This window comes from Zophobas morio, unplaced genomic scaffold (assembly GCF_036711695.1).
Source record: "Zophobas morio isolate AGI-343-1 ecotype UQ-CSIRO unplaced genomic scaffold, CSIRO_AGI_Zmor_V1 ptg000033l, whole genome shotgun sequence".
In the NCBI taxonomy this organism is placed as follows: domain Eukaryota; kingdom Metazoa; phylum Arthropoda; class Insecta; order Coleoptera; family Tenebrionidae; genus Zophobas; species Zophobas morio.
Window position 1 is genome coordinate 332,377 of NW_026972138.1, and position 27,641 is coordinate 360,017.

General features: G+C 35.9%; 5 protein-coding genes and 1 long non-coding RNA gene across 7 annotated transcripts in view; 3 read left to right on the forward strand and 3 right to left on the reverse strand.

The window, feature by feature from the left end:
• The first annotated feature begins 4,738 nt into the window (after positions 1-4,738).
• On the forward strand, positions 4,739-6,283 carry LOC135139716 (uncharacterized). Its single transcript, XM_064070021.1, has one exon. It carries the CDS (start codon positions 4,982-4,984, stop codon positions 6,221-6,223), a length of 1,242 nt encoding a protein of 413 aa, XP_063926091.1. The 5' UTR covers positions 4,739-4,981; the 3' UTR covers positions 6,224-6,283.
• LOC135139715 (aminopeptidase N) lies at positions 6,238-15,175 on the reverse strand. Its single transcript, XM_064070020.1, has 12 exons — positions 15,027-15,175; positions 11,495-11,554; positions 11,193-11,449; positions 10,771-11,145; positions 10,379-10,717; positions 10,172-10,322; positions 9,754-9,962; positions 9,518-9,701; positions 8,990-9,469; positions 8,738-8,937; positions 8,374-8,688; positions 6,238-6,552 (listed from the first exon to the last, which is right to left on the reverse strand). The coding sequence occupies exons 2-12, from the start codon at positions 11,540-11,542 to the stop codon at positions 6,303-6,305; spliced, it is 2,808 nt and encodes a 935-aa protein (XP_063926090.1). The 5' UTR covers positions 11,543-11,554; positions 15,027-15,175; the 3' UTR covers positions 6,238-6,302.
• Positions 11,740-14,775, forward strand: LOC135139742 (uncharacterized). The gene is made up of 4 exons (XM_064070070.1): positions 11,740-11,836; positions 11,886-14,214; positions 14,542-14,672; positions 14,752-14,775. Exons 1-4 carry the CDS (start codon positions 11,741-11,743, stop codon positions 14,773-14,775), a joined length of 2,580 nt encoding a protein of 859 aa, XP_063926140.1. The 5' UTR covers position 11,740.
• A 1,735-nt stretch (positions 15,176-16,910) lies between the features above and the next one.
• Positions 16,911-17,772, reverse strand: LOC135139758 (uncharacterized). Its single transcript, XM_064070087.1, has 2 exons — positions 17,609-17,772; positions 16,911-17,560 (listed from the first exon to the last, which is right to left on the reverse strand). Exons 1-2 carry the CDS (start codon positions 17,638-17,640, stop codon positions 17,020-17,022), a joined length of 573 nt encoding a protein of 190 aa, XP_063926157.1. The 5' UTR covers positions 17,641-17,772; the 3' UTR covers positions 16,911-17,019.
• Positions 17,773-18,242: 470 nt separating this feature from the next.
• Positions 18,243-19,276, forward strand: LOC135139773 (uncharacterized). Its single transcript, XR_010282195.1, has 2 exons — positions 18,243-18,457; positions 18,609-19,276. It is a non-coding gene; the product is annotated as an uncharacterized LOC135139773 (long non-coding RNA).
• A 628-nt stretch (positions 19,277-19,904) lies between these two features.
• The window catches only part of LOC135139759 (mothers against decapentaplegic homolog 6), a 31,934-nt gene continuing 24,197 nt past the window's right edge, over positions 19,905-27,641 (reverse strand). For both annotated transcript variants that reach the window (XM_064070090.1, XM_064070088.1), the window contains 2 exons: positions 23,296-23,502; positions 19,905-21,632 (listed from right to left, as the gene is read on the reverse strand). In XM_064070090.1, coding sequence (XP_063926160.1) covers positions 21,313-21,632; positions 23,296-23,502 — 527 coding nt within the window. In that variant the 3' untranslated portion in view covers positions 19,905-21,312. The remainder of the gene's footprint in view (positions 21,633-23,295; positions 23,503-27,641) is intronic.

The following is a 27,641-nucleotide window of genomic DNA, read 5'->3' on the forward strand; positions in this document are numbered from 1 at the left end:
TAGGATCCTGTGATATCTTAAAACATTAGAATATTTTCACAAATATCTATTTACTAAAAATCAGCAGCACTGCATGTAAGCCTTTCCCTTTCGTGGGGTTGAAAAAACTGCGAATACGGCCCTGCAATAAAGCAAATCATAAAACGCATTTAGTAACCCCCAAAAAGTGTATCCCCAAGCTCTCACCTACATTGACTAAGATCCGAGACAGGTTTCGTCTCTCCTCATCCATTTTCCGGCGTGAATCGGCAGCGCCGAGCTCTTAAGACACCTTCAGACCACACATCCCGCGGCACGCGCCTTCTTCATCTCGACTTCGGCCGTTTACGTCAGCTTCTTGGGTGTCCACGGTGCGCAGAGACCACACATCTAGCGGCACGCGCACGTTCGGCCGTTTTCGGGCGCGCACGCGCTCCTCGACACCTGCTAATCGGCCAATTTGTCAATTACGGCACTGACTTAAGCCCACCTAGCGCGCGTCTCCCATTGGCCGGCCGCAGCGGCGCGCAAGTGTTAAGTTGGCTTAAGCCAAGCGCTGGCTTTTCGCTTTGCGTACGCAAAGTGCCAAATCGAGGATGCAGTGGCGGCGCTGGCAGCCTTTTGTTCTTGCCTGTCGGACGGGGGGCGGGGGGCCGGCGGGCGACATTCCACCGGCCCGTGGGAAACGAGCCGGACTGTTGTTGCTTGTAGCGCGCTACCCATTCTCACTCCTACAGCACTAAAAAGCTGAGTGAAAAGACGTTTTGGTCATTTTGGAGGATCGACGATTTACGATAACGAGTTTCGAGAATGAGTTATGTGGGACGGGGCATTTGCATGCCGGGAGATGATGGCGTATGGGTTCGGGGAGACGTCAGGACTGAATATGGTTTCGGTACTGTAAGGGTTGTTTGATGGTTGTTCGTTTTAGTCATATTTTGGAGTTTAGACACACTTCGCTTACTCGTGTAGGCCGAGGAAACGTGTTAGGTGTCTCTATTAAAAAAGTCGCATATTAAGGTAGGTACTAGGAAAACTGGACCATAATCGTAGTATTAACGTTTTTCATTTTGTTTCCATTTTTGTGTTCAAATTTCTAACCAAGTAACATTTTTTTTTTACTTATATAATATACCTATCAATAGGTACATTATATATAGTTAATATCACTTTCCTTTATATGTATATTTTTTTGTAAATGGTTTTGCTTTTCGTTAATAAATATTATTATTCTTGTTATTGTTAGTACCATTCACAAATTTTTACTTTACGCCACTTACGAGAAGCTAAATGTTACAATAAGGAGATACGAAAGTGACAGTAATTTAAAAATTCACTCCCATTACTACTACTTACACCTAGCGAAATGACCCCTTCATTTAATTGTAAGTGATCATTTGAGCAATAAATCACAAAATAATAAAAAAGGAAATGAAAAAATCGGATAAACTTTTAATAACTTTTCAATAATTGTTCTCTTATGTTTAGGCTACCATATAACTATTAGAACTATTATGGTATTTAAGATTAGATAATTTGATTTTTTGAATAAACACATGAAGCACTGCCAATATAAATCTTTACTATGTGCAAAACATATTTCTAAATTAAAAAAAAAACTATTTTTTGTACCTGCCAGATAACATACCACTTTTTACATAAGGCTTTTAAATTTATTTTAAGGAATATGTATATTATGAATAGAATATTCATTCGAGATTATTATTGTTGTCTGAAATATTGATCTTCAAATTTTCAAACTGTACATTAAAACGGAGAAATCACTCGATAAAACACGATGTCTCCAGCATAGTATCTACCATCAGTGGCGCTGGCAAAGGAAGGGCAAATAGATTGCCCTCCACATCCTTTAGTAAGTGTGCATTTTTTTTTTAATAAATAAAGTGGTTCCTACGTATTTGCTGAAATGAAGTACAGTCATTAAAAGGAATGGAATCCGTGGTTCCAAGTTTCGGTGCTAAAACTTGACTTTAACCACATTCGAGGATTTTTGTTTCATTTTAATCATACAAAGCTACATTGACTAAGTTTTAAATCTAGGTTGTCTTACCTGGTAACCAACCATAAAGATTTTTTTATAACCTAACCTGATAAGTTAATTTGTAAAACTTTGTCAACTTTTTTTTTCTCAAAAAATCTAGGTTAAATAAATAAATAATAAATTGATAAACATTGAGAAAACATAAAATAGACATTTGTCAGGTCGACCCTATTACAATACTTTCCTATCATATGCTGGTGAAGAAAAAGTGCAAAAAAAGAGGTAATTCAGAATCCGGGAAAGTAAAACAGATACATACCAAATTGTATATTTTTTATTTCGTCTCGGTATTTAATGTAGACTACCTCACATAGATTGTGCATTTTATGTGTTGCCTATACTCTTGAAATATGAAAAAATATCTTATTTTCAGTAAATATTTCGGGAAATGAGAAAACCAGAATAAAATTAGTAAATATAGCCAATCATTTAACCTTGGTAACAAAATCTGGCAATTGTCAATTTTCATTTGTCAAGCATTACATAACCTCAGTCTTTTTATAACTTGGGCAGTGACCTTATGAATTACTAATGAATAATAATCAACTTTACTAAGTCTGAACAAGTCCCCAATTGTGTTTCTAAATTATTATTAAAAATAAACGCACAAACAAACAAATCAGTGTTTGTCAAAAAATTACATCAATATTTATGCAAGTCCATGGCAGTGACTACTCAGCTTCTCTCTTAATCTTAAATAACTTTTTTTTCAAACCATTGAAGCATAAAAAAATTACACTCAAAGTGCGTTTAAGTTTAAACAAAGTGGAATTACTTACATTTCTGGGATTCCTGATTAATTGAAGATTAGATAACCCGTAATATAGTACAACATGGTGTATTGCTGGTTGCTTGATTCTACATAACCTTCAGTGCTGTTAGTTGCATATTTTGAAGGTTAAAACACAGTATACCAGAGAACATAGAGAAGCGACATAGAGGCTGATTTTGCAAAACCACCCTTATTGACATTGGAGTCCTCAACCGCCAAAGGCAAGCGCCAAATTTAAATACTCGATGCCAATAAAAACCTTGGTTCACTATAATTGTAATTCGTGTGACTTGAATGAAAATGAAGGAAACAGTAAGCAGCTTGTAATATTCTGGTAAATCTAGTGTCAATTTGTCGAAAGTAAAACGCGTCGTTAAAAATATTGTGACATTTCTTCTAGTTAATTTTATTCCTCGTTAGAACCAAACACTGCTGCCAACATAAATTGCCGAGTCTTCAACCGTCATTTAATTTAAACTATGGCGCTTCTCTATGTTCTCTGTAAATACTGTGGTTAAAATACCAAAAATCACAAAGCTATTTTTATCGAACTCGCTTTGCTTCGAAGCACAACCAATACGCTATGTACCGAAAAGTGTACTATTTAATAAGTTTTTGAGATTATTACCGTCATCACCTTTTTGCATATACTTTATTAATTTTCATTCTGCACAATATATTACTAGTCGTAACATTAATCATTTTAAGTCATATATCTAATAGTACTATATTGCTAGCTCTTCAGAAGTAACATAGAAACGGTGTTCACGGACAGAGAGAGACAGAAGATGTTGTTTTCTGTCTATAAGAGTACCGAGGGTCTGTGCGCATGTACACAAAATATGTAGAAGCGAAAGTACGAAATGTCAAAACGCATCCAGTCACGCTATCCACTACAAATCAACCAAGTACGAGTGCATGCGCAGTACTGTTTAGTACCACAGAGAGACAGAGAGGTCCGATATATTGCTCTACCGTTATGTTTTCGGAATCTTTTGAGGCCAGTTAGCAATATAGTACTAGATATATGTTTTAAGTACATGTAGAGAAAAAATTTGCTGCACATGTTAAGTAACATCAATTTGAATTTGGGACTGTTTTTATTGTTTTTGTCGATAAAATGGAAAAACGACGAATGGCATACGGATAAACGAGAAACGTGTATTTTCGTGTGACACCGGCTGTGAAAAAAGAAAGGTTAATTGTTGATTTTGCATTCGTTAAAATGACGTTATGTTGGCAGTGTAACTGTGAATCACTTCACCAAAAAATAGTCGAATAAAATAAAGTGGTTTGCGGAGATAAATGTCGAATCCTGACTTTTTATACAAAATTGTGAGTTGCTACTATTAAGATTATTACCTGAGACAACGACGAAACCGGTTGCTCAATAAACAAAATATCTTCTTTCTGTAGGAATTAAATGTTTTAAAAAATAAATTGTAAATTCTTGGCTGTTCGATTGATTTTTTGTTTGTTTAATAATTCAGCAGGTTAGTAACTGCAGGCGTCATTTTTATTCATGAAAAATACAATGAGTAAATCCGAAATGATTTCATTTAATGATGAGGCGTGTGGGCCAATTTTTGGTTTAAGTAAGATTTCTTTGATGAAATAACACCTAATTTTTACGACTATCTATTTTATAAACAATCGTAACGTTAAACGGTCCCATTTCCTTACATTACTCATACCCACCATTAAACTCTATATAATAAAATCGCAATTAGCATAACCTCAACAAAAACGAGCCATTCGCGTGCATACGAAATTTTCTTGCTGATTCACTCCGTATGTAATCGAAAAGGAGGTTTATAAACATTTCCAACAACATAATTTTCATAGCACTGACAATAGCCACACGTCACATATTTATGCATATAATTAGATAGTACCTAGGTCGTCCGAATGAAAATAACTTCTCATTTTGGTCAACTGCCAAACAGTTTTGGGGTCATTACTATATCACAGTCCAGAGTTATGAAAACGGCGATCTGTGTACGCGCTGATTAAAAATTACGAGTAGGCGTAAAACTCATTGAACAATAATGCTTCAATTGTTTTAATTGAAAGTGCCCTCTCCCACATTAATTGGTCACGTGGTGGTGCCCCCTGAGTACCCGCCGTTATCGCGTCTCTAGACAGTTCCTCACCAGCATTCAATCAAAATGGTTAAATCGAAAGTGAACGATTTGCGCGGTCTTTTGTCGAAATCTTTAGGAAATGAAATCGAAATCATCGACCAGAAAACCACTCTGCTAACCGCACCGGGCGAGCACTACGGAAGTATCATGCTTTCTCTGCAAGTCACTGTCAAAAAACCGAACACCAAAGAACAAACGTACAACCTGGTGGCCAAGTTGATACCGGCGAATGAGATGCTGAGGGTGGCTTTCGACATTTCTGTCACGTTCAAGAAAGAAGTCGTCGCTTATACCGTCACCATTCCGGCTTTGACACAACTTCAGAAGGAGTACGGGGTACCCGAGGAACGTCTGTACGACAATCTTTTCCCCAAGTGTTACGGAGCGAGGGTTTGTTTGGACTCCAACAAGAACGAAGTGGACGAAGACGGTGTTCTCATTTTCGAGAATTTGAAGATTCAGGGGTTCAAAACTGAAGACAGACTCGTCGGTTTTGATCTTGAAGGCGCCAGACTTATTTTGAACGATTTGGCGCGTTTTCACGCAGTGCCAATTGCACTAAAGCGTCTCAGACCTGAAGAATTTGAGAAAAAAGTGATGCCGTGTCTCGCCAAGAACAAAGGTTTGGAACAACTGCCACCCGAAGTGGGTTTGGCTTTTCACAACAGCATTATGGAAGGTGCCGCGGAGCTCGAAGAACTGAAACCCTTCTTAGAAAGAATTCGAAAAGTCGTGGACTATGCAGCTGCAAATCCCTACGTCGACAGAGTACCACCCGAGGAACTGTGGGGGAGCGTTACTCATTCGGACTTTTGGACGTCCAACACCATGGTATTAGCCAACGAAGAAGGTATTCCCGTTAAGAACAAGATGGTCGATTTACAGATCATGACATACAGCTCGATTGCCAGAGATGTAATTTTTTTCATGTTTACTAGTATTATCAACAAAGTTCTCGACGACAATTACGAAGATCTGATAAAGCTGTACTTTGAATCTTTCATTTCGACATTAAAAGAATTCGATCTGGACGTTAGTGATTACACTTTCGACGCATTTCTACGAGAACTGGACGAAATTGCCCCCACCGAAATCTACCACGTGTTGGTTATGTTGAAACCAATTTGCACCGAAAGAGGTAAGGTCCAGAATAGTTTAGAAGACTTCCAGGACAGCGACTGGAGCCGGAAGGACCTCTTGGGGCCTGCGCACCGGAAAAAACTCAAAGACACAGTTCTCGCACTGGTTAAAAGGAACTGGATTTAATGAAATAGCACGAATTTTATTTTGTATTTTACGCAATAAATATATTTATCTCAAAACAAATTTAACTTTATATAATGGATTATTTTGTGGCGTTGTTGACTTCTAAATATTCGTCTAGCCATTGCTCGATAACGGGAAGGTTATCGTTGCTCCACTTTGTCTCCTCTTTGATGTTCTTTAAGGCTTTTTCGATTACGAAATCAGCTGTTCCGAATTCACTTTGTCGTTGGACGTAGAGCTCAGAGACCATATCTAGGCCCTCTTGTGTTTTGAAGACCGTAGTCGCGGATGTTATCAGGCTATTCCATAAATGAAGTTTTCCCTCGAACCTAAAAGTATTTATTTTTATGAATGTCTGATTTCGTTTGGTCGTGTTAAATAAGTTAAATGTTTAAATTGTTATCAAAAACGTTCCGATCTGAAAATTGATACGAGGACTCGAACCAGCAATTAGTTTATTTACATAATAAATCATATTGTAAACCTATATATTTATGATACCGTATACAACAATGCAGTAAACTTATCAGCAATGATTTCGCATCCTTGAAATAACTGGCATTGGTTTACCTATCGGTTTTTGTAGTTACGTGTGTGATTTTTTAAACATTTAAAACACCATGAACGTAAGCACTTAACTATTTAAAAACACATGGAAGCATTCAACTGATTGCTACGTACATGGACATGATTTTTCGCGCAGGTGCATTTTTATTTGATGAGCTTCGAGTTATTTGTTACAACACGTATTTTTTACATAATAATTAATTATCTGTAACAAAACATATTTTTACGTAACAAGCATCTAAACATTTAGGTACAATTCAATGTGACACCTGTAGGAAACTGATTATAGATAACCATAAAAATTGCGTTGCATAATATTTACAACAATTATTAGACTCGTTGGTACGTTACGTTTGAATTGTTTCCGCGATTGTCAAAACTGTCTTTATTTCTTGAAGGAATTGTGGTTGATAAGAAGGCGACACTTGGTTATGATAAAAAAAACGCAATTATTGTCAATTTTGTTACTTGCTAATCCATAGTTTTTTTTTTTTTATATAATTTCTCAGACATTTTTATGCATATACTTCCACGTGTTAAAAATATTAAATTTCCTGCAATTATTATGTTAAACTGTTTTACAATAAATCACTCATGTTTGTATGTACCCATACATAATGAACTTAGTGCGATAAAGTGCTTTGAATATGTTCTTGAAAAAAAATTAAAAAGTCAGTGTTATCTAAAGGCCAACGTTGTATATCTAATACATACTTGCATGACATTATTCACATATACTGGAAAAATATAAGCAAGTGATAAAGAATGAATACCACACTATAAAAAATTTATTACCACAGTTTTAAACTAGTTTTGAGAAAAATGAGGAGAGTTAGTTGGTCTCAAAGTACTGTTTTTTTTAAATACTTAGTAAATGATGTATGTATAAATTTCTTAGAAGACAAATCATTTATTGGAAGAAATTATTAATGATCGAGAAAAATTATTACAGGATACTACGTCATTTCAGGGAAACATCATAAACACATCAAAGTCAACCTCAAAAACAAGTTTGTCTTAGTGCAGAAACTTAAATCATACAATAACTAACTACAACTATTTTAAATTTCACAAAAAAGTAGTTGTATCATTTGAAAATATAAAATATGTCGCCTGTTATCAATAAATTAAGCACCTTTATTAGTTAGTAAGTAAGTCGCACTTTTTCCATTCTTTTCACAATATCGTCGTATTAGATCAAATTCCAGGAAATTAATGTATTTTGAAACCTAAATTCCCAGTTATTTAAAAAATAATGTAGGGAAATGCGTGTAATTCAACCTTGTTCATCATTTATATATAATTTAAAAATTCAATTAACCTGAGATGTACACATTCCTTGAAACTATTACAAGTGTTATAAGTAAACAAGTTCAACTTTTGATCTCTCTGTTCTTGGAAAAAGAAAACAGAAAAAAGTTCACAGTTTAAAATCCAATCTATTGGTAAAAAAAAAACTTGTATTGAAAAGAATAGTTCCTTTTTAAGTGTAAATCTGTTTAAACGGTGACGTATTGGAATTTGAATTATAAAGAAATATTAGAAAAATATAGAAAAAATGAAAATGAATAATTCGTACGTACCTAACTTTAATAGTGTCCCAGTTCTTCTTTAAGAAGTTGAAAAGCGTTGTGTACCCATTCGCACTTCCGGTCAACATACTGAAAATCAAATAAACATCATTGTCTGTAAAGTTACCATTCTGTTCCAAAATCGTAATATTCAACAGTTTTTCAATCTTCGCAGCTTCATTCGGACATCCAGCTAGAGTTTTTAAAAGATAGGTTCGTTCGCTCTGTTTTCGATTTACTGGGAAATTAATAACACGTTGTAATCCGAACTCCCATTCTTCATTAGTTCCCCATTTGAAAACGGGACAAATGTACTGATTTGACACGCTGCAAACCAAACATTAAAAACATTCAGAAAGTAAAAAAAATTACTAACGGATTCCCCTCATCTGGATTTTCACTTTCCATCCATTTCTTGAAAGCGGTTTGTGCTTCTTCGATGCACGGCTTGTAACCAGCCTGGCATAAGAACACTTTAGATGAACTTCTCAAGTGGCTCTTGCCCTCGCATTCTCCATCTTGCGGTTCATCACCTAGTTCCTCGTACAAAGGGGTCAGTAATAATCGGACATAAGTCTACAAAAGAAGTCTTCGATTTTTCTTGCCTTTGCTCGTAAATAATAAGTACCTGGAATTTCTTATGAACATCTGAACTATCGATGTGTCTACCAATGTGATCAATTAAAGTGAACACTGGATCCCACGCTAGATACTCCCTTTCGTGTTTGAGAAACAGCGTCATATTTAAAGCAGTAGCAAAACTTAAATCTCCGGCGTAAGCTAAATTCCAAGCGTCATGTAAGAGTTTGGCTCTTGTATTAACTGGGATCTTGACACGATTTTCAGTACAGAGATATTGGGCTAACATGTTCCAGTTCTGGATGTCGTAGTTGACGGGAAATGGGCCGATCTCTTCTGGGTTTATAATAATAAACTTGTCGTCACTTGGTAAATCTGTCAAAGTGATCTCTCTTTGTTTCCGCATCCAGACTGTTGGTGTTGAGTTGGTAAAATCCATTTTGTCTTCTCGAATGAGAATGATGGGTATCCACCAGACAAATTTTTCTTGGTCGGGGACATCATGAGGACGCTCTCTTAGATACACCCTCTAGAAAAAACACTGCGAATGTGGTTTGTTTTTGTGCAATAGTTCTACCTGAGAAATCGTGACAGTTTTCTTGTCATAATCTCTAGTAACGTTAATAACGGGTAGCCTGTCCTTGGTGATCCATGAGCCTGCAATTGAATTTACCGTTATGTCATCCTTTAAGACTTGATCCTTCTTGGCCTGTACAGTTAGCGACTTCCAAATATCATCAGCGAAGAAGGTTTTGTATTGCCTGAATAACAAACGATGACCGGTGCGAAAATACGAACGCTACGAGTTTTTACCTGTCCTTCATAAAATTCTGCAAACCTTGCTTGAAAGTTCTTTCTCCAAGGGTATAATTGAGCATTCTGAAAACGAGCTCGGTCTTTGCCGATGTGGAATCTTGTTTAATAGCAGTACTTTTTCCATGTGGATATCTTTTACTGAACTCGTAGTAAATTGAGTACAACATGGTCATGGGCCAGTTATTAAAAGATTCGTTGGTTTCCATCTGAAAAAGAATGGCATGGAATCCGTTTTGAACGAGATGTATATCATATACAATTCAACTGATTGTATGGTAAAAACCGAAGCGTAGTTAAAGTTTTTGTCTAGAGCTCTCGTTACTTATAAATAGAGTTTAAAATCGAAAGAAAAAACCTAATTTCGATTTCGATATATTTAGTCGTGTATTTTGTTCTGATGTGGGAAAAATGGTACCTTAACTGTCGTGTATGCAGTGACGTATCTGGCTAAGGCATTGTTAATGTGGGCATCGCTCCACCAAAATGGAGTTGCTAACGCTCCCAGCCACTGGTACGCTAATTCTTGGGAAATATGCCAAGAACCGCGACCGCTGAGCTCGCTCTCCCTAAGACGAAAACCGCATTACAAAACTGGTCAGAAAGAGTTCACGGAATAAATTACTTGAAGAGGAGTAATCCCCAGTTATCGGCAGGACGTGTCGCTTGATAGTTGGGAAGAGCCAGCAGATCCAACTTTGGAAGGGGATAAGGACAACCCCAAAATTCCTCTAGAATTTTGATCGCTCTGAACACTTTGGTCGTCACGTTTTTCAGAGCACTGATAAAGTCAGGTCGTGCCCAAACTCTTACTTTGGAATGTAGAGTCGTCCCAGGCTTCTGGTATTCCGTATCAAAGTTGCTTGAATCGTAATCGAACTCCGAAATCACTATGCCCACCGAAAACGTAGACATGGGAGGTGTTTGTTGGAACCTATCCCAAACCCAGTCTGGTTTTTCTTCCCTAAAACAAAGACCGCCGTTACTTTGTGACCACCGTTTCAAGAAAACATCTACATGGGTTTTGTGGCCTCCACGGGCATATTGGACAGCGCTGTCATATTCTTATGCCTCGCCACGTTAATGACAAACGGCACTTTGTACTCTGGTTCGTCGAAGCACGGAAAAACCTTTCTTGCCAAATTCGGCCGCAAATGTGTTGCCGCAAACCATTTCTGGGTTTTGGTTTGAGGATCCACGTAGCTACTTCTGAACAACCCTTCGCTGGTATCGTTAAACATCCGCCCTTTGTACGTGAGATCGATCTCGCACTGCGTTCCTCTATTCGCAACTTTTTCCAAATGAATGACGTACAAAGGGGTCTTCGGGTCTCTTTGGGTTTTCAAGACTCTGATTTGAGTTGGCAGTAAAGATTTCGGTGACGCCTTTTCGCTACGACAGAGTTAATCCCTCCAACTCACTATCTCTTGTTTACTTACGTTTCATCATCTGGCACAAACTGTGTGACGATGATTTTAAATATGTCCAGATTTTCGTATGCATGGAGCGTAATCTTGTCTGTGGGTTCTTGCCAGGTAACGTTGATGCGTATTCTACCATTGAAAGTACCTTCGTTGAGCTGAGGCGCGATTTCGAGGTTGTAGCTGTTCGGGCTGATTTCGCGCGGAAGTCTGGAGTCGGCGACGAGGCTGTGTGCTGCTATGAGGTCGATACTTCGCCTAGTACGAGCTTCTACCTAAAGCTTCGTTGTTATTTTGGTACTTGAGGGATTTGGACTTACCGTGACCAGAAATATTAGCAAGGTAAAAGCCTTAAAGAAAGACAACATTTTTTGAAAAATCTGCAAACAAACAATAAATATTCTGGTCAGATTTATAATCGATTAATAAAGTAAATAGCGTTTAGTAATTATTGTTTTGTGACTAGGTCTGTTTAAATTGTACGTTATCTTTTTATTGACCATGTTCTTAAGAACCGAAATAATAAATTCGCGTGTTATTAGTACAGAGATTGTAACGACGGCAGAATGTTGCGAGTAATTTACGTTTTTCTTTATATAAGTAAGCAGAAAAAACTCGTTAACATACTACTGCTACTTCTAATTTCACTAACCGCTTCTGAGGTAAGTCGCTTTGCTGTTATTTGTGCAGAAATTAGCTTCAAATATTCAGAAATGTCCGTCCGAGTACTCATCGATACCTGGTACCAACGAAAAGGCCCTGTGGATGTCCGACAATATCCAACATCAAATAGTCGTCTCGAAACCGCCATGTTTTGACAGCACGTTTGAGTTAATTACGAGAGTTTGCGTCGATGGTTCTTGGAAACCTATTAGAACTCCACTTTGCCAAAAGATTTCCAACGGTACCAATACCGACGTTTTGGAAGAAATCAATCGAGATGAACACAAGAATTATCAGCATAGTTCTTTGTCTCCGGTACTTAGACAGATAAATTATAATAACACTGTTCTCACATGTTCAGCAGAATGCAAAATTTCAAGCACCAACTCCAGATGTTACTGTAAGTCCCAGAATTGTCAGAATATAGCGACTATTCAAAATCCTAACGACAAAAAAATCATACAGTCCCTAGCAGGTAACGAAATGTGTCGCTTAGATAAGAGTAGGCCCAATTTTTCCTCTTTATTTGGTATGCATCCTTACGTGAATGCGAGTGTTTGGGTGTATGGGAATTTTTCTACAAATTGTACCATATGTGAAACTTCCATCGAAACAGTGGCACCAAAATTAGTACTATCGTTCGAAGAAAAGAAGCACGAATTATATTTAGTCGTTTATTCGCCTCAAGGTATTCATCAAGACGGAGACCAAGTTAAATTTTTTTGTTTCACGAATGCTGCGAAAACTAGTTTGAAGAAGAGACTTGATATGGTTTTAATTTTTAACCATTCAGACTCTGATCCCAGCTTTCCAAATACGTTACTTGTGTATGCGGTCGAAATGGAGAAGTATATGGGAGAATATTGGTGTGAAGCTTTCACGCGAAATGACTTTTTTCTCAAATCTGAGACGGTCATAGCTTATAAAAAAAAGAGAGGAAATGAGTACGCCTTGAGGCTTATTATCGATAACATCTGCAAATTTTCGCCTTGCGATTTGGACGATTTTTTCAAATATTTGACGAAAAAGAAACTGAAAGAAAGTTTTAGGGAGTTCAATGCTGAAATAAGAGTCATGGAAATGTTCAAGTTTGACATTTACAACGACATTGCAGATATTTTAGTTCATGTAAGTACTGGAAAACACTGGGATATTGCGACCGAGTACTACAAATTATTAACAAACGTAGAAAAACTTAGATATGAGGGTATAACATGTATAGAGTTCAGAAGTAGCGAATTTTGTTTGCCTGAAAGGACACGGCTCGGTCATTTAGAGTTGGAATGGCCTTTGGCGAAAATACATAATGCGGTAGTGCCGAAACAGTTTTGTTTGGTGAACGATGGTACTCCTATTATTAGACAGTGTCAGGGAAGTTTTCTGCATGGGGCATATTGGTCCAACGTAACTGGACGCTGTATTGACGACCCTCCAATTTCTGCCATCACCGTAAAATTGAGGGATATGGCCACGTCTCTCGACACGTCTGTAGAAGCTGTTTGGAATATTGTGAGACACGCAAATCTAACGGTTTTGGATATTTACTACTTAGACATTATTTTGGAAAAATTCCCGGACAACAACTACGCACTGGATTTTGTAAATAAGCTAATGCTCACCGACGACAGAACGTTGAAAAAATCCCAAAACGTGTTAAATTTAGCCGACACTACTTTAGACATAATCGAAAGTATAGTTACCAATCTCACTTCCTATCCAGATTTGGTGTATTGTACTCGGAAAGATAATCTCATAGTCCATCTAACTAACCCTTTCCAGAGTAACATTTCGGGATTACTAGTTTACAAAAACCACGTGGAAGATTTCCAACGCGGAAAATCTTTCGACGACGCAAATAAAGAAAATCTGGAACTAGCACTTTATGTTCCTGAAGTGATTCTCGAGCAAATTTTAAACGAAACCGACAGCAACATTACGGACGTGGTCCTCATGACCGTAGTTTTTTATAATGATAATTTCTTCGTTGATGATCGTTTCCACTCTGGAAGCTTTGTCGTAAGCGTGTCAATTCCAGGATACGGTACTTACCTGAAAAGCCCAATTCCGATCTTGTTTAAATCAAAAAACCACACCCATTCCAATATGTGTGGTTTCTGGGACAACGGTAAGAGAACCCAATGGAAAAAAGGAACTTGGTCAGTGTTGGGAAGCAACTACGTCCAAAATCATACTGACGATTTACACGAGTGCTCGTTCATTCACTTAACACATTTTGCGTTGTTGGTGATGAGCGACAAAAAAATTATTCCTGATGGTGACGACGAAGTTCAAAAGGAAATTCTCGAGGATATGAACGAGTACATTTTGGAGATTTTGACAATAATAGGATGCGTGTTCTCGGGAATTGGTATTATAGGTATATTCTTAACAGCTTTTTTTTATGAAGCATGGCGAAAAAAAATCGGAACTAAAGTTCTTCTGAATTTATCCATAGCGATACTACTGGAAATAATCTGCATCCATTTATCCGAGATCAAAACTTTGAAATCGACACAACATTTTTGCAAAATTGTCGGAATGATTCTTCATTATGTCATTCTGAGTAAATTTTCTTGGATGCTGATTTACGCTTGGTTACAGTATTATCGCTTTGTTAGGGTTATTGGTGCAATTCCTAAGAACCTAATTTTAAAATCTGTAATCGTAGGATGGGGCATACCTCTAGCATTTGTTTCTGTTGTAGGTTTGATAAATACAGAAAGTTACGTTTCTAGTTCTTACGAATTATGTTATCCCCGTGGCATGTGGTTATATGCAACCGTTTTAATCCCTATATGTTTAATCATGATTGCAAATATAACTGTCTTTTGTTTGGTAATGTATAATATTTCACATTCCAATAAAAGTAGTTCTTGTTGCAAGAACAATTTATTTAAGCTGCGATTGTTCCTAGCATTACTGCTTTTCTCAGTGTTAGGCCTTCCTTGGGTTTTCGGGCTCTTAGCCGAACTGTTAAAACAGTCGACTTTAAAAATTGTTCTTTTCTATATATTTTGTATAACCGCTACCTTACAGGGTTTTGTATTATTTCTATTTTATGTTATTTTAAACAAAGAAACACGTGAGTTTTGGTTGCGCAATTTTACTACAAAAAAATAAAAACAATGTTTTAACTTATCTCGGTGTATTTTTTTTTTCTATTCTAAATATTACTCTAAACATTCTTACCTATCACGATTGGAACAAAAACGTCAAAACGCCAACACATAAGTTAGGTAGGTACTCTTGGAACACAACTGAATCGATAGAACTGTTTTAGTATTCCTAAATCTGCACTTGATTATCACAATGAATGCCTAGACTAAGAATGAGATGGTGAGAGTTATCACTGTTATTCTGCACAATAAGGGTCATTATGCAGTTAAAATACAACAGGCAAATTAGTTGTAAATTAGATGCTACCGGTCGGTGTGGAAGCGGCAAATAATGTTATTGATAAAGTGAATGGTTGTTTGAAGAAAGAAGATTATTAAGACTGACGTCTGTTGTGACATGGTACGAAGTTTGGCAAATTGAAAATTCGTATTGTACTGCGATACCGCGAAGAAGGCTTTTATGCTAAAATTTTCCAGTTCATTTGTACGACGTCATAAATGATTTTCTTATTTTTCCAAAACAAGCACTAAAACCGCATTTGTACCATCATATGGTTTAAATCGACATTGATGAAGTCGAATTTTATTGTGCGATTTAGTTGCGATGAAACCGACCTTCAAAAAACCAAAAATAAACAGTTTTTTTTTAAACTCCACTCTAGAGGCGCCTTTTTGTACATTTTCAGAAAAACATAAGTTTATATTTTTTAACGTGTTGCGTATTTGATCAATTTTTTTCTTCATCATCACCTTAAAAACTAAAATGAAAACATTACAGTAGAAAAGTGTTTTTAAAAGAAGGCAAATATTTCATTACCAAACAGTAACATGCAGAAAACTATACATAATAGCTTCATAATATAGATAATTTGAGTTTTAACAATTTTTAAAATGTATACCTAGTAACCATGTTTCTAAAAATAATGTTGCATCTTAATATTCGAAAATATTGCACACATTTTTTGAAGTTCGAATACCTATAATTTGCAATTACGTAACTAAAAGAAAAACTTGAAATTTTGAGTTAACTGCAAAATAATTTTGTAAGAATGAGGAAGACAATTTGAAGCTACAGCAAGATTAAAATTTATTAATTTGTTTAGTTTTGCTATTAAAGAGCTATAAAAGTATTTATATATTTCACACTTAACAGAAGAGAAAATAGATTGTCCGTAATTTTTACTTCAGTCAAAAATGAAGAAATATTATTTTGAATTCTATTAATTTTAGTTCATCAGTTTAGTATCATTCATTGCCTATCTTATTGATATTCTATTGTGACTGTTAAATTTCGAATGATTTTGAATTAATGTTAATTAGTCTATCCGGAGGGGAGACAATTTAGGTCAAAACACCAATATACTGTCTTTGGATATGGATTTGAACCCAGACTTAGGTCAATTTGCAAAAGCTAATCCATCCATATTCCAATCTGAGACAATTTAAGTTCAACGTAGTTCGTAACCATGGACCATTATAATCAAATATAATACAAAAATAGGTCCTTCAAAGAGTAGAGCAATATCTAGTCACGTCCATGCGGACTGAAATCTCTTAATAATTTTATGACTAAAAAGGAAGTCTAAAACTTTGGGTACAAATCCTATGATTAAAAACATTCAAACTGATGAAAATCAACTACTTCTTGTTTTCGATTGAAAGAAAAATATGAATCTAAAAAATATCTAACTGGGAAAACTATACTTCATGATTTTCTTTCAGTACAGAATTCTACAGTTGAACCATGAAGTCACTTCTTGCTTTTGGATTTGTATGCGCTTAAAATGCACTCGACCTTTTTATTATTATTCAATAGTCTTGCAGGCGTTGACTACAATCGACTATTCTAGAAACCGTTGGCAGCCCCACCACATAGTTATGCAACCCGTATTTCTCGCCTCACCCGTGTGCGATCTACTTTCAGCCCGACAATTTTTGACGCAACCAATGTGACCCATTTCATGTGGTGTAAACTATTTAATATTATACACATTATAGGCAGTAGTATGACCATACAACAAAATTCCTCTATCCTTATATGGATAGCTGGATTAATAAAATACATGTTAAATGCTATCCAACTTATTTTGAATTTTCTCTAATGTGGCATACAAATTTTCTAATTCATTTTCATCCAACTCCAATGTCACATGTTCCTTGTCTTCACCATCCACACTTAACAGACTCATTTGCAACCTGGCGTTAATATGTTGTTCCTTATTATAAAAAGAACAAGCACTTTCGACATTCAGCTCCCACGAAACGTTATCTAAATTCTTAGAATTTTCCACATCAAAATTTCTCTTTGTTTCTTCTGTCCATAACCTCACAAAATCATCCGCCTTCTCTTCAGTGAACTTGAGTTTTTCAATTAACTGTTCTTGTAAAGCTGTGGGTTTCAGGATTATTTTCAGAGATTGTTTGAAAATGTGAACAATACTCTGCAGCAACAATTGTAAGTTTGCACTATCCAGTTTTAATGATTCTGAAAGCTTCGTCAATTCAGCCTCTGTAAAAATTTCGTTTTCCGACTGGATGATACGTTTTATAAGAAGAGTAAATCTACTTTGGTTTAAGGAATTGATTAAAGCTACACCCTGTTGCAGCCTACAATAAATAACTTTTTTTTTTGTTTACTTTGTTTGATATTTTTACCTGGGAGTGATGTTTATCCAGTGTATTGACATTTTGTGTAGTAATAAATCTCTGAATTTAAATGATCCCAAAACATCCCTTGTTGATCATTATGGAAATGAAGTAAGTTAACCTATAATATCACGCCTATACCAGAGATAATACCCATAGAACACTTAAAATCACAGCTTAAAATTCTATCACAGCTGACAACTATTAGAAATGTAAAGTCCCTATAAATTTCAAGAAACACAAAAAGTAGAGTCACCTGGCGTCGCAGTGGCCAAGTAACAAGCAAGCGCGTAGTTTAAAAGTCAGTACCAAATTTCTATTTATTAAATTTAATTCTAATTTCAGTTATTTTTTAATAAAACCCAGATATTCTGAAAAAAAAAATGTATATATATATATATATATATATATAACACATTGCAATACGTAATGATCTAAATACATTTTCAATATAATTAATCTGATTACCTAACAAGTACAAGTATTTGGAAGGCAAACAGCGTTGCCACAACGCTCTGGAATTCCCTAATAGATGGCGTAGAATAAGAGAACTTGCAATGCTCAGTGGTAATCGGTACTATTACTAGCATCCACTTCCAATTCCTCTTGCCGCCCAGTGATGTAATAAATTATTTACAAAAAATAATATTATTTAGATTTTTTGTGAAAAATGCAAGTTCGGCAACGGTGCTCTCAAATGTCGCAATTCACTGTCAAACTTTGTGTTGTCAAATCTGTCAAACAACTAAACAAAGTTTAAATCTTCTACGTGTTGAACATAAGTTTTCAAATATGTAGTTGTTAACAGCGTTATTTTGATTTTTTCGAGTCCTGCTTACGAATTAATTTTATTTCAAAGTAGGTAACTTTTTCTTCCAATCGTGAACGTATTAATTGTGTTTTCTATGCATGTTAACTGATACCTTATGAGAAATGGAGTTTAAATATTTCAAATAAATTTTTGTTCCAATCGCGCACGTATGAAGGGTGTTTTTTGTATTCATTCTAGATAACAAAATAAAGGATATAGAAGAAAAATGGCGGTGTATAACCCACCATATACCCCTGAAGAACAAAAAAAGATAGTCGAGTACATCATTGAGCATGATGCTTTCCACATGATAAAAGGAGATAGATTGTGGAAAAATATGGAAAAAGAAACAATTGTGGGACGAACGTGGCAATCGATGAAGCAACATTTCAGAAAAAAAATTATCCATGAATTACACTATCCGCGTTATAATTTGTCCTTGGAGACAGTGGAGAACTTTTATAAATATTTCAATAAAATAGATATTACGAGGAAATATGCTACCAGAAAAAAGAAAATGAATAAACAAAAGGAATATCCAAAATTGACATTAATGTTGTCACCCACACGTGATGACTCGAGTTCAGATGAAAGTGGTTTAAATTTAGATGAAGAAACAAATCAAATTAACGTCAGTTCTGAAAACAAAAAATGGAGTGTACCCTCAAATACTCCACTTGCGTTAGCGTCCACTTCGTCCTTGCCAAAGTTTACTTTTGATACATCAAGTTCGTCTGATGAACAAGAAGATAGTGTTATTTGTATTGATTTTGAAGGCCCCGAGTGTATTATTATAGATTAAACTGGGGTTTGTTATGTTTCTATGTATTCTATTTTGTTGATAATAAAATGGAAGTCAATATGTATTTCAATAATGTAGCTCAAGTTGATAGTCAATAATTATGTGATTTAACCTAAACGGGAGGAGCGTCTTCTCTGCAGTTTTTCAAATTACAAATCTAGTTTCTAATAAGATAAATTGTTAGAAAAAGTTGATTCTGCAAATTTATGTTATGGTATTTGAGCATGGAGGAATAATTTTCCCTCCATGTATATGAGCGATTATACGTAGCAGTATTGTTAGTTGCCTATCTTTTAAGTTAAAAATTTAATTGCCGAGGCAAATATTTATGTTGACCATTAGCAATAAGGTATACATTTTAGACTATATCTTGATGTAAGGATGAAGCTTTTATTATTATTATTAGTCAGTAAGTTAGGCAATAAGCAGGCACTAGTCCCAATTACGGACCAACACGTAACACACAGAAGGTATATAATAGATGTTATACTGAAAAATACAGCATTGTCGAACTATCACGCAGCTATAGATTACTGCCTGGCCCAGAAAGGTTGAATTACGACATAGTAGGACAATTAGGCGGATGGGAGAAACGCCAGCGTGAAAACAGCAAAAATAATTTGTATCTTCAATTTCCAAATTTCACGTTCGTTCATTCTGTGGGTTAAGGAATGTAAAATAATTACACAATGTTTAATGGTTTTATAAATAAATTTATTTTGATATACAAAAATGTATAATTTAAAAATTTAATAAATAAATAAAACCAATGAATATTTCCTACATAACGCAGAAAGTACAGTACTTATGTAGATTTCATAATATGATTGCTATGAAGGCACTGCTATCATTTACAAATTTTTAAACACTTTATATAAATTCTGAACATATACATATTACTTTACAATTTTGAACATATTTTACATTATGAACAGGCATGACCTACACTCTAGGCGCGCGGAATTCCGTATTTTAAATGACTAGTAAGATTTCCATAAAGACAATCGATCAAATAATGAAGACCCTTTCTGGTTAATACAAAATATACATATTGAAAAGGGCGGGACAAAATGCAGAATACCAATTATTACCAATTGCGTTCACAATCAATAAAATAAGTACAGGAAAGCAAAGGATGAACTGTTTACACAGAAATTAATCAAACAAATGGACTGGAAAACACTCGACCATATACAAAAATAAAAATGCTTTTAATTATTTATTATTAAATAACCTGAAATCATTAAAGTTTACGGATGGTCCCCCACTACTTGAGGCCCTAAACCTCCCAAGATTCGCAAGCCTCAAATTAAATTTTAAACCTTAATAATGTTCATCGTTGCGACGATGTATATAAGGCCTTTTCTGATAAATATCTAAATTACGTCACATCAGTACTTCTACTCTCACAAGTTCCTCGACTTTAATACAACTTTCTCGGTCTATAACGCTCTTAACACTGAGAGTACGCAAACATTAAAGTCACCCCTCTCAATATTAAAGCCTCTATAGCACTTAAACGCTCTGTTTTTTGCATTAACTGTCAAAAGAATTCAAGTCTCTAAAGTCCGTTCACCTTCAACTCCACAACTCTGTTCTAACTGAAGACAATTTAAAAGAAGCTTTTCGTATCGTCGGCAAAGGTAAGTCCACAAAATCTTTATATGTACTATATGACGCATCTTTGACAGACACTTGTTTGCGACAGCCAGTTAGAATCTCGAATTCTTCCGAAAGTCGCAATGGCATAAAAAAACAAAAATAATTAACAAACAGAAAACCGTATAAAAAATATCTTCAATATGGATCCTTCGTTTCGTGTAAATTTGTTAAAGTCCATAGGTAGTTCAGATATACATATAACCGCACACGTTGGCTTCCATTTTACCCTGTGGCCAGGCTTGCACGCCATCATCTTTCGCTAAGGCAGGAATTTTTTGTGTTTCGAAAAAAGAAGAAGAGTAGGACGGAAACACCACAGCACCGCTCCTGTATTAAAAATTCAGCCTTCTCAAGGTAGCGACGACAACGGAAGTCGACTGGATCACAATTTAGTTCCACATTTGTACAACACGTCGGGGCGATCGAGGGGTCTCTCGATCACCTGCACGGTGCCAAAAGTATTTCCAGCCAACAGGGGCAGGAGGTGATCTCCTGGCGCTTGTAGCACGGACCCCAGCCCTTGGCGAAGCTGATCCGTATGGAGTTCGGATCGACGGGGCCGAAGGGGGTCGTGAAATCCCAGCCGCAGGTTCGATGAGCCGCCTTCTTTGGGTCATACACGCACAGGCATTGCTCGGCAGGTACTCGAGTAGGTAAGGGAGAATCGGCAGAGTCCAGAGTTAGGGAATTTACGAAGATGGGGTTGTCCGAGCGGTTGTACACCCACACGGAGCCGCCCTCGTGAGACAGCGTAACACCTGCAATGAAAAAATGCACTTAAATAGGATCGACGAGCGAGGAGGTAGGGTTAACGATGATGAAAGCTCAACCAACACGCGAAATACTGACCATTAGAGTTTCTTCGTATCATACAAAAATATGTTTAGTTCCGTTAGTGCCCCAAAGATGACAGGAGTCATTTTCAGTATTATCAACAATCTAATTTGTACTTTATTATAAATGTAATCAAAGTTATTTATCTAATCCCATCTAATACAGTTTTTATTTTTATTAAGGACAACTGGATCATGGTTAATTTTTTGGTGTAGATTCAAGATGAAATTTATCCCTTTTAGAGTTTCGTGAGCGTAATTACGGTTTACTGTAAAAAAGGGCAAATTTTATTACAAGTGCCCGCAATGTTTACTTGTGCAAGTGAAAAAAAATTGGTCAAAGATTATTTTAACAGAAGTTCCCTCATCCCTGAAGTGCACTTCTTTATATCACGTGTTACTTTTATTTGATACAACCCCTGTAACATTTTTACTTTTAAAGATAAACGTATATAGTCTTTGCCATTTCTATTGAAACACCACCTGTTGATTTTCCCTAAAATTTAGCAATTGCTAACAGTTTTCGATTGATTGACAACGGCTTTTCGTTAGAAAATTGTGTGAATATGAACGTTGCCAAATTTACGATCAACAAGTGGTGTTTCAATAGAAATGGCAAAGACTATAGTTCTTGTATCCTTTTAAAAGATCACTTATGTGAATAAATGACATGACAACAATTTTTCAAGCTACTAGATTCTCATCAATAAATATGAATTTTTCGTATATTTTATTGAATAACTTTTTAAGTATTGATTTTATTGGTTGCTTGATTTTTTAGAAAAAATTAGTCTTTCCATTTATGAAAAAATATACCTAGTATTCCATAAAAAAATCAAGTTGACGTCATTTTCGGTTCGACCGGAAGTGATAATAAAAATGTGAGGTTGTCATAACATAGATCTTTCAAAATGACACAAATTTGCTCAAAGCACTACACGTTTATGTTTAAGCACAAAAAAGTTACAGGGGTTGTATCAAATAAACGAACCACCCTGTATATTATATAATAATTCAGAATTGCCAACACAAAAATTTGCTTTCATCATTAATAGTCCCGGTACTTTTAAATATACATATAAGTTTTTAATTTTTGGAATTGTTTTCTTGATGACAACTTATCGTTTCAATAAACACTAATAAATCTTCTGCACTTGACAAATGAAATCTATATCGTGTGCGCTTCCGCGAACAAAGCATTTTATTGTATCTTTAACTACTACTGGTATAGTGAATACTGTATATTTTCAATTCACCAATATTAACTAAGATTTAGATAAAAATCTAGTTTTATCTGCTTGATAACATGTCGAGTGTTTACTTACTCATCACAGTATCACATCATGAGAATATACAGTTCTCCAAAAACACACCTCTCAAGTCAAAAAAAAAAAAAAAAATGTCACATCAATGGAAAGGTACACAATAACGTCGAATTTCGTCAGGATAAAAATGTTATTCATTTACAAATGTGTTTGTGTTTTTTCCTCGGAGTGAAAATTGGGTTGACGATAAACATGTGCACCTTCCAATTTCCAGAGGCCCTTTTTGGGAGGAAAAATTTTCAAAATCAATGACATATACACACCTAAACCGATTTTACACCGTCCATGTCGCACTGACTCTGGAGCATTGCAGTTGTGTTGACTTAAGGTCTCTAGCGATAGACCATCGCAATAGGGTACGTCACCGAAAACATTCACAGCCGGAGCTTCTACAGGGTAGAGTGGGCCCACCCGTTGGGCCAACTCCCAGTAAGCCAGTCTACACCATTCCGAAGGGTTTCGAAAGGAATCTGCAACAAGAAAAAACATTTGTTTACGATCGAGTTATATAGTTCAAGAAATATAGTTTCAACACAAAAAAGCCGTATTGTGCAATACTGCACTGCGCCATCTAGTGGTCGCGTCGGAATGAACTTCTCAGCTGACACGCAAGCGTCTCTAGCGGACATCACCATCATCACACTTTAACCACTGTTGCCCATTGATTCTCAGTTCTTACGCCCCTACCAACGGAATGAATAATGCTCAATTTTCTGGTTACAATGTGCAATATCTTTAATTCTAGTTACAAGCGTTTGCATGACCGTGCACTTGCTTATTGTTTTAGAGAAAAACACACCAAGATAAGTAAAACTGTTAAGGAAAGTAAATACAAAAAATGTCAAGATATTAGCGAGATAGGCTGATTCTGCAGACCATCTACAAGGAACACCAACAACGCCAACTTCTCCCCGACGACGTATTTCGTCGATTTGAAATTATTCCTTGGAGCGCCTGTTGCTCAGCTCGACTAACGCACACTCCCAAAATCCCAAAAACAACCTCAAACAAATAAAAGCATAAACCCGACGATAACCAAATGTTCGTGGCGGCATTGACAGGTGCGCTGACTGTAAGTAACATCAACAACGACAATGACGTCATTGACGTGGCGCCAAGCGTCCATCTGCCGGCGCCGCGAGGTGCATGTTGATCGATCAAAAACACCTGTCCCCCCACCCACCCGCCGCGATCTTTGAACAACGAACTCGCTGCTTTTGTTCCATCTTTTGTAGTTGCAAATGAACGCCATCGAGGAGTCTGAAGAGTTGGTCGATTCGATCGACAGAAATTCAAGAATCGATTTGTCGTCCAAGTACTGTCAAAAGAAATATGATGTACCGAGGGTTTACGAGTCGGAAACGTCAAATCTTGCAATAACAATTTGACCTTGAGCTATTTTCTCACTAAACCGTAATCACACTAACGAAATTTTAAAAATTTACAGTGGGGAGCGGCCGGATGGACGTCGAAGCTTCAGCGAATGTTCGTCGATCCTGTGAGGAATTCGATTAATTCGAAGTTCCCACGGCGGCGATTTTTCGCGATTTTCTCTAATACAAATGTCCTTAGATGGCATGGCATCTGCAAATGAAGTTGCTGTCGGTAACATCGCAACGTCTCATTACACCTGCGTCTTCCCATAAAGCTCATTACGCCGGGGGTTAAAAATGACCCGAGGAATGCATGCTGTTAGTCGATTTTTTTTAAATATATAATTAGTAGCCGCCGTTTATGGTGCGCGGTGAAGTATACATTTTGATATAATTGCCGGACACGGCAGGATTTAAAAACTGGAATATACGGTTCATAATTATCAATTTATTACAAGATAGGTAAAGTAAACAGTTAAATGCATTTAGTTGAACCGAGTAGTAAAGAATTACGAAAACTGCCGGCATGTAGACAGAGGTCGATGGCTTTTTAGATTATTCCTACATCTCCGAAGACTCGGTGTTTTACGAGTGAAACAATACGACTACCAACGCATCAAAGATAACTGCTCTTTATCACAAAGACTTGACAATTTAAGTACAGTTTCGCAACGGAAACTCGGCAACTTTGGATTTTTATAACGTGACTCCAGACTCGAAGATTGGGAGTTTTGCATGTGCAACTCGTCACCGAGTGAAGTTAATAATAACTCGACATCATTCGATATTGATTTTGCATTTAGAAATGATTAGAGACATGTTGCAAGTTGGACGAAAAATCAATGGGACGCGGGTGCACACCGCTGGAATTACTTTCGGTATCTGTTTATTAAATGGAAATTTAGAAATTCTCGGAAATGTTGAGCGCACTGGTGCCTACGTGGAATTACTCAAATTCTTTAGAATTCGCCTCATATATTTTAATTTTATTATGTTTTTGCAGAAATTACTACGGGAATTGCTCATCTATTTATTGACTGCAGAGGTTGTGTGCATAAAAACATTTGATTTTTTTTTTTCGGTCACTATAATCTTTGCCATTTCTATTGAAACACCACCTGTTGATTTTGCCTAAAATTTACCAATCGCTAACAGTTTTCGGTTGATTGACAACGGCTTTTAGTTAGAAAATTGTCTGAATATGAACGTTGCCAAATTTACGATCAACAAGTGGTGTTTCAATAGAAATGGCAAAGACTTATAATAACAGAAAAAATTGGTCTAAAGAGTTTAGACAGTACTTCCCTCGCTGTCGGAAACTTGACGACTGCATGGCTATTGTGTTTTTTTCTCATTACATTTTTGTAGTGGGAATTTAAAAAAAATTGCGATGACGTCATCAACATTTTTGCAAGGACACGTATATCAGTTGGGATAGATGTAGTGTAATACTAAGAATAAAATTATTGTATTCCCAAATTTTCGCGAAAATGAATTGGGTCGTTTTGAATATTGATTTTTTATAATCAATAAAATAACGAAACAATTTACTCGCGTATACGGCAACTGAAAATCGTTTATGTATAAACATTCTTAATTGAGGATGACAAGCGTAACAGCATACGTGAGAGTCGAACAGAGAAACTGTAAACAACACGACCATCGGTTTTATTGCTTCGACTTCCGCTTATTATACAAAACATTGGGTTTTATTTTAATTCTTGACGGTGAAATTCACAATTGGTTGATTATAAACATGTCTATTTCACATTCGCGGAACCAAGTAATCGCATAAAACAAATGCAGGTCTGTAATGTTCAAGTCGATGTAAATAAGCGATGCTACCCTTATGTTTCAACCGAGTTTTTCCTTTAACAAATTTTGTGTCTACCAAATTGGGTTGGTTGGGGTGTAATACTAATAATAAGTGTTGCCTTTAATTTAATCAATAAAATAAATTGACTTCATTAATTTTTTTGAACCACCTCTTAAGAAAATCTAAAAAATATGAATGGAATGATAAATCACAAGTACAAACTCATCATATTTTTTGCATTTTAGATAGGATTTATTCAGCAAAATTTAAGGGTGACGTCATCAATTTTTTTAGGAGGGATGAACAAATACATTTTGAACAAAAGTTTACCATGCTTATAATAACTTTAAAATATTCCCAAGATTTCAAAGCATTCGGTTTTGTAATTCCTGATTAAATCGATAAAATAAATTCACGCCTTCATTAATTTTTTTGAGTCACCCTGCATATGCAAATCCAAAAATATGAATGGAATGATAAATCACAAGTACAAACTCATCATATTTTGTACATTTTAGATATGATTTATTCGGCAAATTTTCGAGCTGACGTCATCAAGTTTTTGGAGGGGATAAGCAAATATATTTTGACTAAACATTTATTATGCTCTTTATAACCTTAAAACATCTGCAAGATGTCAGAGCATTCCGTTTTGTAGTTCCTGATTAAATCAATAAAATATATTTACGCATTCATTAATTTTTTTGAGTCACCCTGTATATGCAAATCCAAAAAATATGAATGGAGTGATATATCACAAGCACAGACGCATCATATTTTGTACATTTTAGATAGGATTTATTTGGCAAACTTTTGAGCTGACGTCATCAAGTTTTTGGAGGGGATAACCAAATATATTTTGACTAAAGATTTATGATGCTCTTTAGAGCCTTAAAACATCTGCAACATTTCAAAACATTCGGGTTAGCAGATTCAAAATTAAATTGCAAAATGTTGTTTTATAATTTTGATTTTTTTTCCAAAAATCTGGACGTTTCGGGTAAAAACTGAATTCGGAGTCGTAAACTACATGTGTAGGACTATGTTATTTTATACAATTTAAGACCTATTTACTATGTACAATTTTGAAGTGACGTCATCGCATTAGTGGTGGGGATGATTAGACAAATTTTGGTTAGCGTTTTACCATCTACATGATATTCTTAATATAAGTACAAAATTTCACAACAATCGGTCGAGTACTTTCGGAGATTATCTGTCTAATAAAAATCCGGGACAACAGACGGACAGACGGACGGACAGACGGACAGACGGACAGACAGACGGAGACCTATTTCTTCGTCTTCTAGGGGTCATGAAAGATCGAGAAAACGTAAAAGTAGAGAGTCGGCCGACGGACTCGATTACAATACTTCCTTTGCTTACGCTCGGGAAGTAAAAATTATTCGAGTTATGCAAC